We start from the raw sequence: 16,957 nt of genomic DNA, 5'->3' as shown, positions 1-16,957 counted from the left end.
GGTGGAGTCGGGCTGGCCTGGGTTGCAGATTTAACTTTTGCCTGTCCCTGTGTGTGCCCCTGGGCTGTAAGTTTTAGTTTGCAAGGTTGACAGGGATGGCCTCTCCCATAGTCAGTTGGTGTGTGCTGCACAGTCTGGCCCAGAATGAATGCCCGCTAACTAGTTAGCCACCTAGACTGTCAGTCTGCAACCCACAGCTCCGCCGTGAACAACTGAACCTTATTTCTTTTTCTTTTTTTTTTCTTTGAGACGGAGTCTCCTTCTGTCGCCCAGGCTGGAGTGCAGTGGCGCAATCTCAGCTCACTGCAAGCTCTGCCTCCCGGGTTCACGCCATTCTCCTGCCTCAGCCTCCCGAGTAGCTGGGACTACAGGTGCCCGCCACCACGCCCGGCTAATTTTTTGTATTTTTAGTAGAGATGGGGTTTCACTGTGTTAGCCAGGATGGTCTCAATCTCCTGACCTTGTGATCCGCCCGCCTCGGCCTCCCAAAGTGCTGGGATTACAGGCGTGAGCCACCACGCCTGGCCGAACCTTATTTCTTTAATAATAATACAGGATTCCTGAAAACCAACTGTATTATTGTTTGAAAAATAGTTTTAAAAATTATATCCTTTTAACTGAGACGTTTACCCTCTTGTCTCCCTTCAGTCTGTGGGCCGGGCATTGACATCCGCAATGACTATCAGCAGCTGAAGCGCCTGGAGAACTGCACGGTGATCGAGGGCTACCTTCACATCCTGCTCATCTCCAAGGCCGAGGACTACCGCAGCTACCGCTTCCCCAAGCTCACGGTCATCACCGAATACTTGCTGTTGTTCCGAGTGGCTGGCCTAGAGAGCCTCGGAGACCTGTTCCCCAACCTCACGGTAATCCGTGGCTGGAAACTCTTCTACAACTACGCCCTGGTCATCTTTGAGATGACCAATCTCAAGGATATTGGGCTTTACAACCTGAGGAACATTACTCGGGGGGCCATCAGGATTGAGAAAAATGCTGACCTCTGTTACCTCTCCACTGTGGACTGGTCCCTGATCCTGGATGCAGTGTCCAATAACTACATTGTGGGGAATAAGCCCCCAAAGGAATGTGGGGACCTGTGTCCAGGTACCATGGAGGAGAAGCCGATGTGCGAGAAGACCACCATCAACAATGAGTACAACTACCGCTGCTGGACCACAAACCGCTGCCAGAAAAGTAAGAATGATGCTGACTGCTGCTTTCTCTCTGCTTCTCTCTCTTCTCTCCTTCTCCTCCTTGACCTCCCTTCTCTTCTGAATGCACGAGTTCCACTGGGCAGGGTGCAGTCGTGTTGCATTTAGGACGTGGCACGCCTGCTGTGCGGAAGTGGTTCCCAGCAGGGGTCTTGGTTGGCTTTCCTTTGCATCTGGGACTCTTGGATTGCGGGACTGTGGCATGGCTGGAGGCCATCAAGGCTGCTGTCAAGACTATTCAAATCACATGTTAGAAATAATCCACCACACTCCTGGGCTAGAAACTTGCTGACCTTCAGCTTTGAATTCCTGATGAGAAAAGGTGACCTGGTGTGCTTGGAAGTCCCTGAGCCTTGGCAGCTGGGGGCTGCTTATGTGTCAGCTCTTTCATCCTTTGTGCAAAGTGATATTTTTTGTTCTGCATGACTTCCTTAGTTTGAATGGACTTGGAATATGGTTAACCAAAGGGAAAGTAAAGCACTCACTCATATCCTGTGAAAGCAATCCTTGGGTCCTAGTGATGATGTTATGATGCTCAGGTGTCCTGGTTATGGCAGAGCACCTGGCCCAGGTGGGAGACCTCTGGACCCATTTCCACAAGTCCCAGGTTCAAGCTGTACTTGCAGTTAGCTGTGTAGCAGGGTGCATTTTTAAATCTCTGGGATTCTGTTTTCGTTCTTTTATACCTGTTTACTAAACACTTGTGAAAATCTTAAGAATTCACAAGTGAAGGAAGTTTGGAAAGTGTTTACTGCTCTGGGGGTCAGATAGTGGTATTTTGAAGTTCTTGTATATTTATCTGCAATATGCTTATTTTCCCTTGAGAATAACTGAGCTCTTGCCTTCATGTGATCAATTCCTTGAGAGCCAGGCTGTTTGGTATTAAAATGTGAATCTGAGCCTTCACCTTATTGCATTCAGCAATATTTACATATATTGGCTAGGAAGCTTTTCCTCACTATTTGGAAGTCAATGTGTTAGCTATAAATAGCTATTATTTAAGTGTTGGCCTTGCATAATAGTTAAATATGCAAGGAACCCATGTTCTCCAGTTATGAAGAGCCAAGAAACCCCAAATTGTTAGACTTGCCTAAAATAAATAAAAGGTGAGACCCCACGGAGGTGAAGTGTGTAAAATAAATAAAGGCCAGACCTCAGAGGTAGCCCTTACTTCAGTTCCCCTTCAGCCAGGCCTGAGGAAGGAAAAGGATCTGTGTACCCTGATCTGCCACACACTTTTATACTCTGCAGAATTGGATCAGTGTGTATGTGAACATTGATTAGTAAGGGCAGGGGTCCCACTGGCTGCAGCCAGTACCTCGTAGAGCTCTGAGAATGCGGTCAGACCACTTTAAGGTTGGCCAGAGTTGGAGGGAGATCTTATGGTAAAGTCACTTGTGTGGTTGATTAAAACTGCCTTATCATTAAGTTACCCACTGGTTTGAGAAAACAACAAAATAATGTTTTTTAAATAACCTTGACATTTAAAACTTTTATCTGAAAAGTAAAAGGTGTTATCAAGGGAGGCAGCATGGAGTAGAAGAGAGATGTTGAACGTAGTAATGAGGGCTAGGAATGACCTTGGATGAGCCAGTCCCTCTGGGCTGTAGTTGGGCTTTTATAGACTATTTCTAGGGCAGTCGGTACATCCCTTAGCGGTGATCATATATGGGCATGAGGATGTTTTGAAAACTCATAAGCTCTTTACAGAAGGGACGTGCCGTATGAAACGTCATTAAGTGGGGAGTTGTTCAGGAACTAGGTAGGTAGTTACTTTGGTCTTGCCATGGGTTTTCGGCTGTTTCTGATCAGCTACTTATTGAAGACCCCTGGGATAGGGGTGAGGCCTGCATTCTGGATCCAAGTCTAAGAGGGGCAACTAGAAATTAGCAAGTTATTTAAATTGCCTGGGCTTTTCTTCATATGTGGAATGGGGTGAGGCCTGCCTTCCTCATAGGACTGTTGGAAGATGAAAAGGAGAAAGGAGAAGCACCGTGGAAAGGTAATGATGGTTAGAAGTTGGGCTCTGCTGGTGACAGACAGAGCCTTGATAACACCTGTTGGTTGGTCACCTGCTTCCCCAAAGGCCATGTCCTGCAGCCTTCTTGACCATCCCAGCCCTGCTGATGTTCGTTGTGATTTCACAATGGAGTACTTACATAAAATTCATAACTGCTTTCAGGGAAATTTACTTCCCTTCCCCTTGTCCTGAAAACTCAGGCACGGGCATATTTCTTGGAGATTTTCTAGTTTAATCAGAACTTTCTCTTGGTTTGCATAGATTCCATTTAGATCTGCATTGTCCAGTGTGGTAGCGGCTTATTGAGTAAGCCACATGGCTTATTGAGTGCTTGAACTGTGGCTTGTCCAAATTGGGACTGCTTTAGGTGTAAAATATACACTAGATTTCCAAGACATATAGGAAAAACCCTGTACACCATTTTATTAATAATTTCTATGTTGATTACGTGTTGAAATATAACATTTTGGATATATTAGATTAAGTAAAATGTGTTCTTAAAGTAAATTTCACCTGCCTTTTTCTTTTTAATTCTTTTTTTTTTTTTTGAGATGGAATTTTGTTCTTGTCTTCCGGGCTGGAGTGCAGTGGTGCGATCTCGGCTCACTGCAACCTCTGCCTCCTGGGTTCAAGCGATTCTCCTGCCTCAGCCTCTTGAGTAGCTGGAATTACAAGCATGTACCACCATGCCCGTCTAATTTTTGTATTTTTACTAGAGATGGGGTTTCACCACCATGTTGGCCAGGCTGGTCTCAAACTCCTGACCTCAGATGATCTGCCTGCCTCAACCTCCCAAAGTACTGGGTTTATAGGCGTGAGCCACCATGCCCGACTCTTTTTAATTCTTAATGTGGCTACTTGAAAATTTGAAATGACAGATGTGACTTGCATTCTGTGTTGGTAAGCTGCTTTAGAGCATTTCTTTTAACACTAGGAGTTCTTCCCCTCATCATCTTTTTGGCTGAGTGGTCACTGCAGTGCTGACAGCCTGCACCTCTCCAGCCAGAACCCTTAGGAATCATTTGGGGAGCTCCGTGTAGGGCATTGAGAGTCCAGGCAGAATGGCTACCTTGAGTTCAACATAAGTGTTAAGATGGCCATTCAAAAAGATTAAGCACAGAAGAATCCCATTCAGTTAATCTTCCGTTGGCTGGCTGTAGAACTAAGGAGAACATCTGGAGAAACATGTCAAGGGTGTGTGTGAAATCGTTGAGCCTACTCGATTTTGTCATGCTGATGTACAGTTTTCATTTGGCACTGTCCTTTAAACTCCTTCTGTGCCATGACTCTGCAGTGCCTGGCAGCGTAGTAGACTCTACTCCCACTATAGATGTGATCCCTCTGGTTTCTCTGCACGCTTCTGTATTTCTCAGTTCATTTTGGATTTGGGAGTGGATTTTATACATTTTTGAGTCATTCTTAAAGAGCGATTGACCCTTAAAGAACTGTGTACAGCGCTTTCCTTTCAGTAAGAACATAGTTGTGTGGCACCCCCTGACATGTGGTGTGGTTGATTCCTCTTCCCTTGGCTTCTGACACCACCCTCTTATGGGTCTCTTCCTGACCCCGCAGCTGCTGCTTCTCTGTCTCCCTTCCCTCAGTCTGGCTTTTAATGGTGGTCTCCTGACATAGTCCATTCAGGCTGCTGTAACAAAATCCCATACTCTGAGTGGCTTACACACAACAGAAATACTGCTTACAGTTCTGGAGACTGGAAGTCCAAGTTCAAGGTGCTTACCAGATTAACTGTCTGGGGAGGGCCCACGCTCTGGTTCACAGACAGCACCTTTTCACTGTCTTCACATGTTGGAAGGGGTGAGGGTTTTTTTTTTTTCTGGCCTCTTTTTTAAAGGGCACTAATCCCATTTGTGAGGGCTCCACCCTCATGACCTAATCACCTCCCAGAGCCATCACACTGGGTATTAGGTTTCAACATAAGAATTTTGAGGGGATGTAAACATTCAGATCATAGCATGGCTGGAGTTCTATCCTGGGCTCTCTTTTCACTTTCCTTGTTCTCATCTCATCCACTGGTGACTTCATTGCCTGTTTCCACCTAAACTTCCAAATATCTCCAGCCCAGAACCCTTTTGAGCCCAGGACAGGACCTGTCATTCATATCAGACCACCATGAACATTTCATTACAGTGTCTGATGGTCTTCCCTGTTTTCTCAGTTTTGCCTTTTTTTTTTTTTCTTTTCTGTTCCCTCTTCAGTGGGCCACACTCTTGTTCCCCTGATTCTTATGTCAGGAATGTGAGTGTCCTTTGGACACTTCCTTCTCCAGTTGCACACCAGGCCCTTTCCCTCCTGAATGGAATGGAAATGCTGCTTCAGCTGCCCTTCTCTACTCCTCCCCCTTACAGCATTGACATAGCCTCTCTCTGCTTTGTGCCCTGTTGCTCCACCGAGCACTGGGGAGCTTTCCAGTATGCACTTTTTTTTTTTTTTGAAGAAAGAGTCTCGCTCTGTCACCCAGGCTGGAATGCAGTGGTGCGATCTTGGCCCATTGCAACCTCCGGCTCCCAGGTTCAAGTGATTCTACTGCCTTAGCCTCCTGAGTAGCTGCGATTACCGCGCCACCACACCCAGCTAATTTTTGTATTTTTAGTAGAGACAGTGTTTCACCATGTTGAACAGGCTGGTCTCAAACTCCTGACCTCAGGCGATTCACCTGTCTTGGCCTCCCAATGTGCTGGGATTACAGGCATGAGCCACTGTGCCCAGCCATCCAGTGTGCACTTTGGACTGATGTGCTTCCCTACCTGAAATCCTGTAGCAAGTCCCTATAGGATAGGCATGTGGTACAGCGTGAAGCTCCTGAGTGGTCAACAGCTACCCCATGACAACATGCCACACTCCATGTGCCACTCCCTCCAGCCTGCCTGCCGAGTCCTTGGCCCCCGTGGTGCTCTCCCGTGCTGACCAGCCGGCTTGACTCAGCTAGCCGAACTCTAGCCTTGCCTTTTCCTCTTGAGGATGTAAGGGCTCTGCAGATTTCAGGAGGCCTGTCTCCCAACACCTGACAGGACACTTTTTGCCCCACTGTAAATTCTGGGTGTATCCTCCAGTGTATGCTGTCACCCCAAAGGCAAGCACTACATCTGCTTGGTGAAGGGTTTATTGTTAGGAAGATACATTTTCCCCTTGAGAGAGAGTAGCATATTGTGGCAGTCTTCAGTGAGCCAGTTGTGCCAGGATTATGAAATGCAGATGTTTACCGTGTCATTGTTGCTGTCATTGCTGCTGAAGAGTACTGACCAAAACCATCTGCAACTCTTAGTTGAAAGAGAGGACCACTATGGTGGGTAGCTCTTTTCTTTCCTGCCATTGTCAGGATGATTACAGGTCAAAGATGATGGAGAAGTATGGAAATCATCTGAAAGGTTGAAGCTTGGCGCATGAAGCCATTCATGACTTTGTAAGGCAGTTATGCTGAAGGCCAGTTCTGCGCTGGGAGGGACAGAGGTGAATCCTCCTGAGTGCCTGTGGTTTTATTTCCCGGTGAATTTGCCTAAGTGCCTGTTGTTTGCTTGCCATGGAGGCTTTCTGGTATTTCATTTCAGGTGCAGATGCCCACCTTCCCACAAAAAAACCCCAACAAAACCTAAGACCTTACTGTAACCAAGTCTCCCAGTACTTTTTAACCCGTTGGGATGAACAGCCTGTGGTCTACTCAGATCACCCTGAGTGAGTGTGAGAAGGCCTGGACTTTGCCAGGAAATCCAGGAAGGCAGGGTCGGGCTTTGTTGGAACCCAGCTTAGCTGTTGGGGCAGCCTCATTTCGATTAAAAGGACATTGACTGGGAGCAGCAGTCCTGGAGTTTGTTGCATTTCCTGTTGCCCTCAAAATGAGAAACCAGGAAAATAGCAGATTGGAGCCTTTGAGAAGGCAGTAAATGGCTGTTTTTATTGACAAAAGGAAAACATTTTACTGCCATCTCACTGATGGCATCTCACTGATTTAAAATGAAGGCAAGTTGTAGTTTAAAAAAATAAAAGTGTACTTTTTTCCCCCCTACACGTTCTTATAGTCTTATCAGCCACTGCTCATAAGGGCAGTGTTGTCTTGTGGAGTAGAGGCGCTCTCCTTCCCTCATTTTCCTATGTAGGTTGGTATGGCTGACCTGCTAGATCAAGGTGGAGGACCTGTTTAAGAATGTGTAAATTTAAGGCTGGGAGCAGTGGCTCACACCTGTAATCCTAGCATTTTGGGAGGCTGAGGCAGGAGGATCGCTTGAGTTCAGGAGTTCAAGACTGGCCTGGGCAACATGGTGAGACCTTGTTCATATAAAAAAATTTAAATAATTAGCTGGTTGTGGAGGCGTGTGCCTGTAGTCCCAGCATTTTGGGAGGCTGAGATGGGAGGATCGCCTGAGCCTGGGGAGATGGCGGTTGCAGTAAGCTGTGGTTGTGCCATTGCACTTCAGCCTGGGTGACAGAATGAAATCCTGTCTAGAAAAAAAAAGAAAGAATTTGTAACTTTAAGTTTTATGGCTAGCTTTTTAAGAAAGGAAAATAATAAAAAAAGAATATGTAAGTCACCTGCTGGATGGGGGGAAGAGAGACACATTGTCTTTGTAGTGAAGCTTCACTCATGTGATGTGTAGTATTTCATCTTAACTTTTTTTTTGAACTTAAGCTACTTGTGAAGAGCTGAGATGTTTCTGTTAAGCGCTGTGTGGTCTGCGCCAGTCTCCTGCAGGCTGTTGTTCCCGAGACTGCTAAGACGATCATGACACAGGCCTGCATTTTCAGGTGGACCCTTGAGAGGGGCTTGTGGACCCTGGAGGAGAAGGCAGCCAGGAGAGGGGTATCTGGCTTTGTGGTGTTGGTAGGAACTTGTCTCGGTTGTCCTGGAAGGCCTCTGCTCTGGTCAGCTGCTCCCAGTGTGGGGGTGATCTTTATTTAGAAGGGGGTCACATGCCCCCAGGCCTCATTGCAATGCCTTTTTTAGTCAGGCGTGGAGCTCACATTCTGTTCTGCCTGTTTGCCGACCCCTGTTGCCAAGATGGTGAAGCAGTTTGTGTGCAGGTTCCCTGGGCCCTGGCTTAGCCCACCTCCTTTCTTGGGGCATGTGCCTTGTGCCTCAAAGACTTTGCTTTTGGCTAATTGTCATGTAATGATGGTGTCACTATCCTGGGCCCCCTTCAGAAGTTTTTAATAGGGATCTCATCTAAGAGACCAAAAGCTTTCAGAATGACTGTCTTAGAGTGATTTTTGCAATGCCAGGTATTTGGAAAATATCTGGAGCCCCTTCAGCTCTCACCAGTTAAACCTATTTGTACAATCGTTCTGGTTTCTTCCTGTGCTTGAAAAGCCTCTTTGTTGTGTTAATACCTCTGTCTTGCTTTCCTCATGTGTATGCCAGTGTGACATTCTCAGCAGAGTGGGGATGACGTGGAGCGTGTGGGCCCGTGGTTAATCTTGTCCTGAATTGCCTTGCTCAACTTGCGTGTATAGGGTGGTTCAAAAGTTAAGTTTGGCTGGTGGTGAAGTTGGAAGCATCACTTAGAAACACGCCTCCTTTGGGCATATGGTGTGAATCAGGGACTCTGGCTATAAAAGGTGGGGTCTCTGAGCACCATTCTAGTTGCAGCGTTCCCCTGACTTGGAGGTAGCGAGAGACAGCCAAGGTGTTCGTTCCAGGGAGGCTGGTGGGTGGGAGATGGGATTTTTCTGTCTGTGGCACAGGCACTATTAAGTAGAGCAGGCTGGTTAAATAACATTTTAAGTAAAAACCAAAGTGCACAGATGATCGGCAGAACTTCTGGGGGATAAGAAGCTGCTTTCCTTGAAGAAGTTTGCCTCCAAACCAGCGCCCATGGCTCAGCAGCCAGCATGGCAGCCCCAGGGGTGCATGGGACTTGGGCATATGAGGCTGGTGGGGGACAGGGACAGCTGGGTCCAGCAGTGCCATTCCCAGGGATGGTTGCCACGTCATCTGTCTGCCCTGTCCTTCCATTTCCTTTCTTTGAACTCAGGGGGCTTGCATCGGACTACCTGTGCCATTTCCTCAAACTCTAAAATTGAGTAAGTTACCGAGGGGTTTTCGTGGTCTGCGCTGAGAAGATTTCTTGCTTCCTGATCTGCCTGTGTGTTCGTGTTGCTTGCTGTCTCTCTTTCTCTCTCTCTCTCTCTCCTCTTTCATCCTAGTATATACAGGCAAGGTATGCAGCATTTAAAATGTTCATAACTCATCAAATGGCACACTGATCATCATGTATAAGTTGGGAATCAGGGTTTAAGAAATTTAGAGATCATTTATATGGAAGAAGGAACCCCAAGTAGAAACCTAAAATCTAGACCATTCTGGGTTCTAGTGTATACCTGCCACTGACTAACATACGGCTTTAAGCTGGATGTTATAATGAGAGCTGGAGTTTCGTCTGGTTGCACACAGCGTTGCTTTTCTGTCTTTGGAAAAACAGCTCACTGCAGAGCCCTGGTAACCGTTTGAACTGCATTGCGGGAGTAGGCAGAAGAACAGAACAGTCCTTGGAGCTTGGTAGGAGGTGTGAGGGCTTATGGGGGACAGTTGTCTTTTCAAGTCAAGGAGGAATAAGGGCTCTGGGGCCAGTGGAAAGGGTGAGTCTTAGACAGGGAAGGGTGACCATCCAGGTTAGATCACTACTTCTGCAGGGTCAGGTTGGTGGCTGTTTTTAGGTTTTCAGGGTATCATGGGGCTGGCCAGGCCCTCACCCTTGTATCCCTGAGCATCTGTTTCTCACAGTATTGTGGAGTCCGTAGGGGTAGAAGCTACCATCCTGTGCCTGCCCTCACCTTCAGTGCAACTGGTCTTCAGGATGTTTAGGTGGCCCCACACGTGGATGTACAGCTTTCCCCTGTTTGTTTTCCCCATGGCATATTAACAGTGAGATCTGCAAGAATGCATAATTTTGTACAGAATGGGATGTATTTCTTTTAAACCACGTGCCTGAGTGGACAAGTGGTATCAGATGCAAAGGTTTAAGAACCGTCGATGCATTGAGATAGTGCCATCTGTTTGCCTCAGGTATTTGGTGCTAGGACAAAGCTGCCAGGCCTCACCTTCCTTCAGTGAGACAGGAATAGGACAGTATTTGGAAAGCATCTAATGGGTTTCCAAGCACATAGTAGGTTTTTGGTAAATGGTGGCAGCTGCTGCTATTTTTTTTTTTTAATTGAACTATCTAAGAGTTGCATTCTGAGACCATCTAAAATTCTGAGTCTTAAGCTGGATTGAGTATGTATGTTCACTACTATATCTTAAATGGTCCTTCTGTATTGCTTTTCTAAATTGTAGAATTTCAATTATCATAAATAGCAGGCCATACTGTAGGTGTAGTTCTTGCTAATTTGATTTGTACTGTTCAAATTCTTGTGTCTGTCCAGATAAACTGTATCTTTAAAGAATATTCAGTGAGGTACGTATGTCTATATCGGGGTGCCAGTGGAGTCCCACTAGTTATATGTAAACTCTATTTATTTGATTCTCAAGCTGAATTTATTCTGTTTGCAAGTTTGGTATTTGGGAGCATTTCAGAAATATCCACAGATTCTTGTATGATACTGACATTAAATACTATCTCTTTGAAATGCCTCTCTCTGTGTCCATCGAGAACATTAAAGTGGTTAGAGTGGGCACAGTTATTGGTAAAGATAACAAAGATGTGCATTTTTATGACAACTTTAGGTCTCATATAGGTAGCCAACCATCTGCTCCAGGATGAAGCATGTGCCTGTTTATTCTCTTCTTTGGTAGTGCTAGCAGTATATGTGTGCACACGTGCACGTGTGTGTGTGCTTGTGTATGTGCATACCACTTTATTCTCCCACCCAGCCTCTTCTCCTGTTCTGTTTAGTTTCATTTTCCTCCTCTCACCCCCATTGCAGGAAACAAACACTGGCTCTCTGTCCTCCCTTAGATCTTCCTTCCGTTCAAGGGGATCAGGTGGGTGGGAAAATGTTGTGCAGGAATGCCAGGCCTCTGCCCAAAGCCGGGCTTCTGTTTCATCTCATTATTGAACAGAAGTCGCTTTTTGTTTCTTTGCCTTGGTCACAAACAAGCACCCAGTCCTCTCTTCTTTCTTCCTGCCATTTTTCACAGAATCCATGTGGGATGGGAACAGAGGCAGCGTATTTAGGGACTGTCAGTTGCTTGATACCCATGGCCTTGTTTAGAGAAGCCGTACCCACTGCCCCAATGTGGAGCTCCATCTAATTTGTTTTTGCAAGTCCTAATGAAGGGACCTGGATGAAGTTAGCGAGGTTGCTCTTCTGGGGTTTATGCAGGGTGGCCCGTGGAGCTTAGCCACCCTTCATGCAGAAGGTGGGGCTGAGGGCAGCCAGTGTGACTGAGGCTGGCTGGCCCACCCTGAGCTGCTTATGCCCATGGGGCTCCTGGGGAGGAGGGCCCAGCTGCAGTGTGCATACATCTGCCCTTGGCAGCAGATCTGTGAACCCAGGCTGCCATTCTGGATTTCCGGATAGATGCAAAGTGCTTGGATGGGTTTTAGCAGCTGCTGAGACCAGGAGTTGGGCTTAGTAGTAAAAAGGGGGAACAAAATAAAAGAAGATCAGGAGGCAAAGAGCCTACAGTACAAAAAAAGAAAGACGAAGGTTGATATTATTAGAAATACTTCCTGGGCAGCCTTAGTGTTTGGATTAGGATCCCCCCTACCTCCCAGAGGTATTAGTTGTAATACAGAGACAAATGGAAACTAGTCATATCCTTAGGTCCTAGAAAAGACCAGCTTTGTTCCTGGGGTGGTAACCTAGTACAACGTTTCCGTTCCTATTTCTTGACCTCTGAATGGCCCCTTCTGCTTTGCTAAGTGGATGATATTATTAGTTGCTTAGACTATTCTTCAGATAGAATGTAGGGATATATTTTTGTTCTCTTCCTCAGTGAACTTGAAATGATTGGATTATTTTGTAATACGTCGATACTACTTTTAGAAGCTTTTGAATAACTGTGTCAAAGAAGCTTTAGAACAGGTTTTAAGCAAGGTTGCAGAGAATGTACTGTGTGTGTTTTTCCACTCACAAGGAAAGACAGCAGCTGAATGCAGAAGTGTGTATCTGGTTCTAACTCTTTATCACTTCAGGGACTGTCCAGGCGGCACCATCCATTGGATCTCCTGCCCCTCCTCTTCCAACCCCCGCCTCATCCCTGTCCATTCTTTTGTGACCAGTAGTTGCTTATGAATGGAATTCTGAGAATGTATAATTTTCTCAGAAGAGTACTTCTTTAGCTCACTGAATATTTCTTGTTTGCTGAGAGGAAAAAAAAATGCTCCTTGGAAAAGTCACTGGATGCCAGAGGTGGGTGATTAGGAGGGATGAACTTCTAGGTGTGCCTAGCAAAGCCGTTTCTATTGATAGGCAATTAATAAAACAGCCAAACTTGATCTAACAGACTGCCATTTTGAGAGGAATTTGTTTTGCAGGATTAATTGACTTCGAGGTATATTGGTGGCTGTGCAGTGATGACGGCTGTCGTGCCTCCTGTGTCTTCTGCCCATTGTGATGCAGGGCAAGTGCTTAGGCCTCAGACACAGGCTCCTTGAACTTCACATTCAATGCTTTAGGGTGGGGGGACTTGAGACCCTTGACTTGACTCCTACTGGAGTCCCACTGGAAAGTTTCTGTTGCTTATTTGGGTAACTCCAACTCTATCTTGTTGGGCAGTAGTGTTATCCTAATTCTTGGAAATACTCAAGAGTGTAGAATAAAGAGCTGATGAAAATGTGTAAGAAGGGAGTAAGTGGTTATTAGAGAGAAATGGTGACTGGGATGATGCTCTGACCCCTTCAGGAAAAAATAAAAGGTGAATGGTTTATTATGAACTAGTTCAGATTCTGTTTTTGGAAACGAGCTTGGTTATACATAGTGCATTTGAAAAGCGTGAAGCATAGACTTTCAGATGCCAGTTCAGCCTCCTGTAACTCCAGTCGCAAAATCCCTCTAGTGTATCTACATAAATGCAGACTCATCAGTGCCTTACCATTATGAAGCTAGGCTGGAGAGGCAGGTGGCCTGGATAATCAAATGGCAAGAAGTATAGGGAGCAGCCCAGCGTCATGATCTGGGGGAATTTGCATGAAAATTGTGTACACTTAAGCACCATTGTTTATTGCAGAAAGCACGATCTGGCCTCTTCTACTGAATTTCCTTCCAGCTCTAAGATTCAGTGTTGAAGACAAGGTTGTTGGGGACCTCGGATAGATATGTTGGCCCTGGCTTTCAGTAAACACTACTAGAGACTGGAGACATGTTCTAGACTTGGAATTGTATGAAGCAGTCGAACTTTTTAGGATGGGTCCTACCCTTAGGGACTGCCTACAAGACGAGATGTAGAAGAGGAGGCTGTGGACATCAAAAGGTGGCTGCAATTCTAGAGTTCCAGAGAGCTTACTGACGGGTAACAGATGTAGGACAGGAGACTGGCGAAGCACCTCAGTGGTAGGGCAGAAAGAAGGAAAGTGGTTAGGGAAGGAGTTGAGGGCAGGAAATTCAGGTAGGATTTTGAGGGCAGGAAATTCAGGTAGGATTGATGTTAAGTCTTACATCTTTGAAGTGACTTTCTCTGGTCTGGCTTTTGCTGTTACCAAAGTGAATTATTCATAAGTGCACATGAGAAACACTGATGTAACTCGATTATGTGGAATGAATTTAAATTCATTTAAGTCATTCTTTTAAACTAAAGTAAGCTTTCCCTCATCCAGAATCTGAGCAGCCCGATAGCCAAGCAAGGGTTTCCTTCTGCCATGGCCAGTGATTGATGTCTTCTTCTATGATGCTGCTGAAATGCTGGGGACTCTGAAGCGCTATTGGAATGATCAAAGCAAAATTAAAATACTTTCTCAGTGGTTTGGGAGTTGGGTGCGTTCTGCTGTGTTTTTCGGTTTTCAGCATCTGGGTTTGGTGTGCATGCATGGTGAGCTCCAGCTGGAGCAGACGTTACCTGCTGAGGCCATGCTCTTCATGGTTTCTCCTTAACCGTCACCCACTTGATCTTCCATGAAGCCCCCCAAGTCTCCCTTACTGAGGACTCTTGCTTCCAAGTTGCTTTTGTGCTCATCCATTGCTGGGTTATTTGGTCAGTGATGATGGTTTCTCTGTACTTTTTATCGGTAGGTTCAGAGGACCTTGTTTACTCCTCATTTATCTCCTCAAACAGTTGAGAAAGCACTTGTGGATTAGGACTCACGCTTTGTTTGTAATGTTTGATTCTCCAATCTCGCAGCTAGTGGGAGTCCCATGGCGGAGATACTCTGTAAAAATCCATCTCCCATGTGGGCTTAGCCCCACTTAGTGTCTGAGTGGTTTGGTCCTCGTACTTCTCTTGGGGGAGGAGCGGGAGGAGGAAAGGGAGGAGGAGGAGGCGGTGGTGGCAATGGCAGTGGCAGCAGTGGTGGCATCTTGGACCAGAGTGAGAGATCTTGGACCAGAGACAAGAGAGGTCTTCTCCCAGGGTAGTGCACCATGAGAGGGAGCATTGTTTACATTTTGTGCCCTGGACACCAATCTTGCCTTGCTCTAGTGCTGGCCCTGAGAGGTGCAGGAATTTTATAAAGAGATTTATAAAACCTTTTTGGATTACCAAATTGGTCCCTGGTTCTAGCTGGAATGAATAAACCAACTAAGTAACAGTAGAGTTTGAGAGTAAGTGTGTGCTCTAGAGAATGTGTGCACATGTATGGTCTGGGTGAGTTCTTCACTTTGCTGACTTGTGAATTATTTGGGGTCCTGTGCTCCTCCCTACCATTCTTATTCATGTCAGTCCACCATCACTAAGGAAGTGAAAGTTAACACTTTGTATACGTATCACTTCCATAAAGAGGGAGACTGGTGAAGAGGTTTGAGTTATAAGTCACACCTAGGTTAGGTTTGCATGTGTCTTTGCAGGTTTCCTTGGCCAGTTTCCATCGGGTCCCTCAGCTACACAATTAACGTACCGCTGTTTTGTGCAAGTCTCATGATAGGCGATATGAGATGACACAAACTAGGATTCTGTTGTGAGATAAGATAAAAACACTTGACACTAAGAAAAGAGAGAGACAGCTTATGCTGTGTGATGAGACACTCTATGATTTTTGCCAGAAGAGAAATAGAGGCAACAAGTGCTAGGAGCTCAGAGGAGAGTGAGTTCCACATTTGAAACTTTGCATGGAAAGAATATTTGGGTCTGGTGAAATCGAGGCCTTTCATGAGGAATGTCCACACTTGCTCAGTACTGTTTGCTGAGCACTGTATACATGGCCCTTGACTCGTTGAATGAGTCGTACTGCAAAACTTTGCCAGGCATTTGGAATGTGAAGTATATTATTTTGTAAAGATGAGGTCTGAATGGGTGGTTTAGGTCCTAGGCCAGTGTCCCTCTGTCCCCCACCCCCATATGTACCCTCAAGCCAGTTTGGCTTAGACATTATTTATCTCTGACTACTGTGTACAGCCTTAGTTCCATGGGGAGGAAAAGGCTTGATGAACTCTATCCTGGAAGATTGGTGGCTCTGTTTTCTGATGGATGAGGTAGGAGTGGTGGGAAGCTGGTAGTTTCTACTTTTTGCCTGTTTAAAAAGCCCCCTCTGAGGCCTTAGCACTTACCAGATGTTCAGGATTGGGGAAACAAAGGAGCTGCCTTTGCAGAGGTCTGTGGGCATGCAGTGGGCGAGAGAGCAGGCACTGAGTGCCCCGAGCTTCCTGCCTGTGTGGGCAGGAGGATTCTGAGTGGAATCAGGAGCATCTCCGCTTGGTGCTGGAGGAGGTATGGAGTTGAAGGTGGGATTCTTCCTCTTGAAGGACTTGAATGAGTTTCTGTGTGGCTGAACAGAAACTGGTTCATCACTCATGTCATGATTTTTGTGAAGCGAGGACTTGGGGTACAAGTCTAGGTTTTAGGTTCCCTGCTGTAACCCATGGCCACCAAGAGAGAGTTTTATGATAAACGGTCAGCAAAGTATCTGACAACATCTCACACTAGAATGGGCTTCGTACGTGTTTAGTTCCCTCTCTTTTTATTCCGCGCCCCCACCAACCCCAACTTTAAATCAGAAACGTGAGGGTGCTGATTGAAACTTTTTATAACTTTTCTTATTGAGAATTGTTCTCTAGAGTTGTCTCCAAAAACAAAGGAATTCCAGACGTTCTCCTTCTCTCCTTGTCTCTTCCAACCTCCAGTCAAAGAAAAACTCCGCATATGATCTTTGGCCCGGAGAAATATTAAATCTATGTTAAGTATGCAGACATGAATGGGCAAATGAAGGATTTGTGGCAAAGAAGATCTGCTGAAACAAATAAGTAATGTAAATGGGCAGAGGGAAATATTAAATTGATTGCATCTTTCAGCTCCTGGTACTTAACGCAAGGATAAAGTAGTGGGAAAAGGTTGTCATTTGAAGTTAATGGAAAGATGAGGGAGTTTTGAAGCTAGCTGGGATTTTTCTGCCTGTTAATAGAGTGACTTGGATTACAGACTATAAAAATAAAGAGTAGGGCAGTTCCATTTAGTATGGATCATGATACTGATTGCTCTCTGAGCAACCTCTGTACTAAGGGAGGAGAAGCTGACATCCCCAGGCCTGGAAGATACTAGATACCAGCTCATTAAACTCTTGTCAGAAGCCTTCATTAGCATCGTGGGAAGATTTGCTATATCTGTATTATGAAGCCATTTAGATTTTTTTAAAAATGTATGTTCTTAACCTTTTTTGTTTATTAAGTGGGGCAGTAGATTAGGACT

The 16,957-nt window shown here is 45.7% G+C and overlaps 1 protein-coding gene across 1 annotated transcript in view; it reads left to right on the top strand.

Annotated features, from left to right (window-relative positions):
- The first annotated feature begins 654 nt into the window (after positions 1 to 654).
- IGF1R (insulin-like growth factor 1 receptor) overlaps positions 655 to 16,957 on the top strand; it is a 256,403-nt gene continuing 240,100 nt past the window's right edge. The window contains exon 1 of the mRNA XM_011957788.1: positions 655 to 1,194. Coding sequence (XP_011813178.1) covers positions 918 to 1,194 — 277 coding nt within the window. The 5' untranslated portion in view covers positions 655 to 917. The remainder of the gene's footprint in view (positions 1,195 to 16,957) is intronic.

The sequence above is a fragment of the Colobus angolensis genome, unplaced genomic scaffold (assembly GCF_000951035.1).
Source record: "Colobus angolensis palliatus isolate OR3802 unplaced genomic scaffold, Cang.pa_1.0 Scaffold112, whole genome shotgun sequence".
Classification (NCBI taxonomy): Eukaryota; Metazoa; Chordata; class Mammalia; order Primates; family Cercopithecidae; genus Colobus; species Colobus angolensis.
This window is presented reverse-complemented; position numbering and strand designations above follow the sequence as displayed.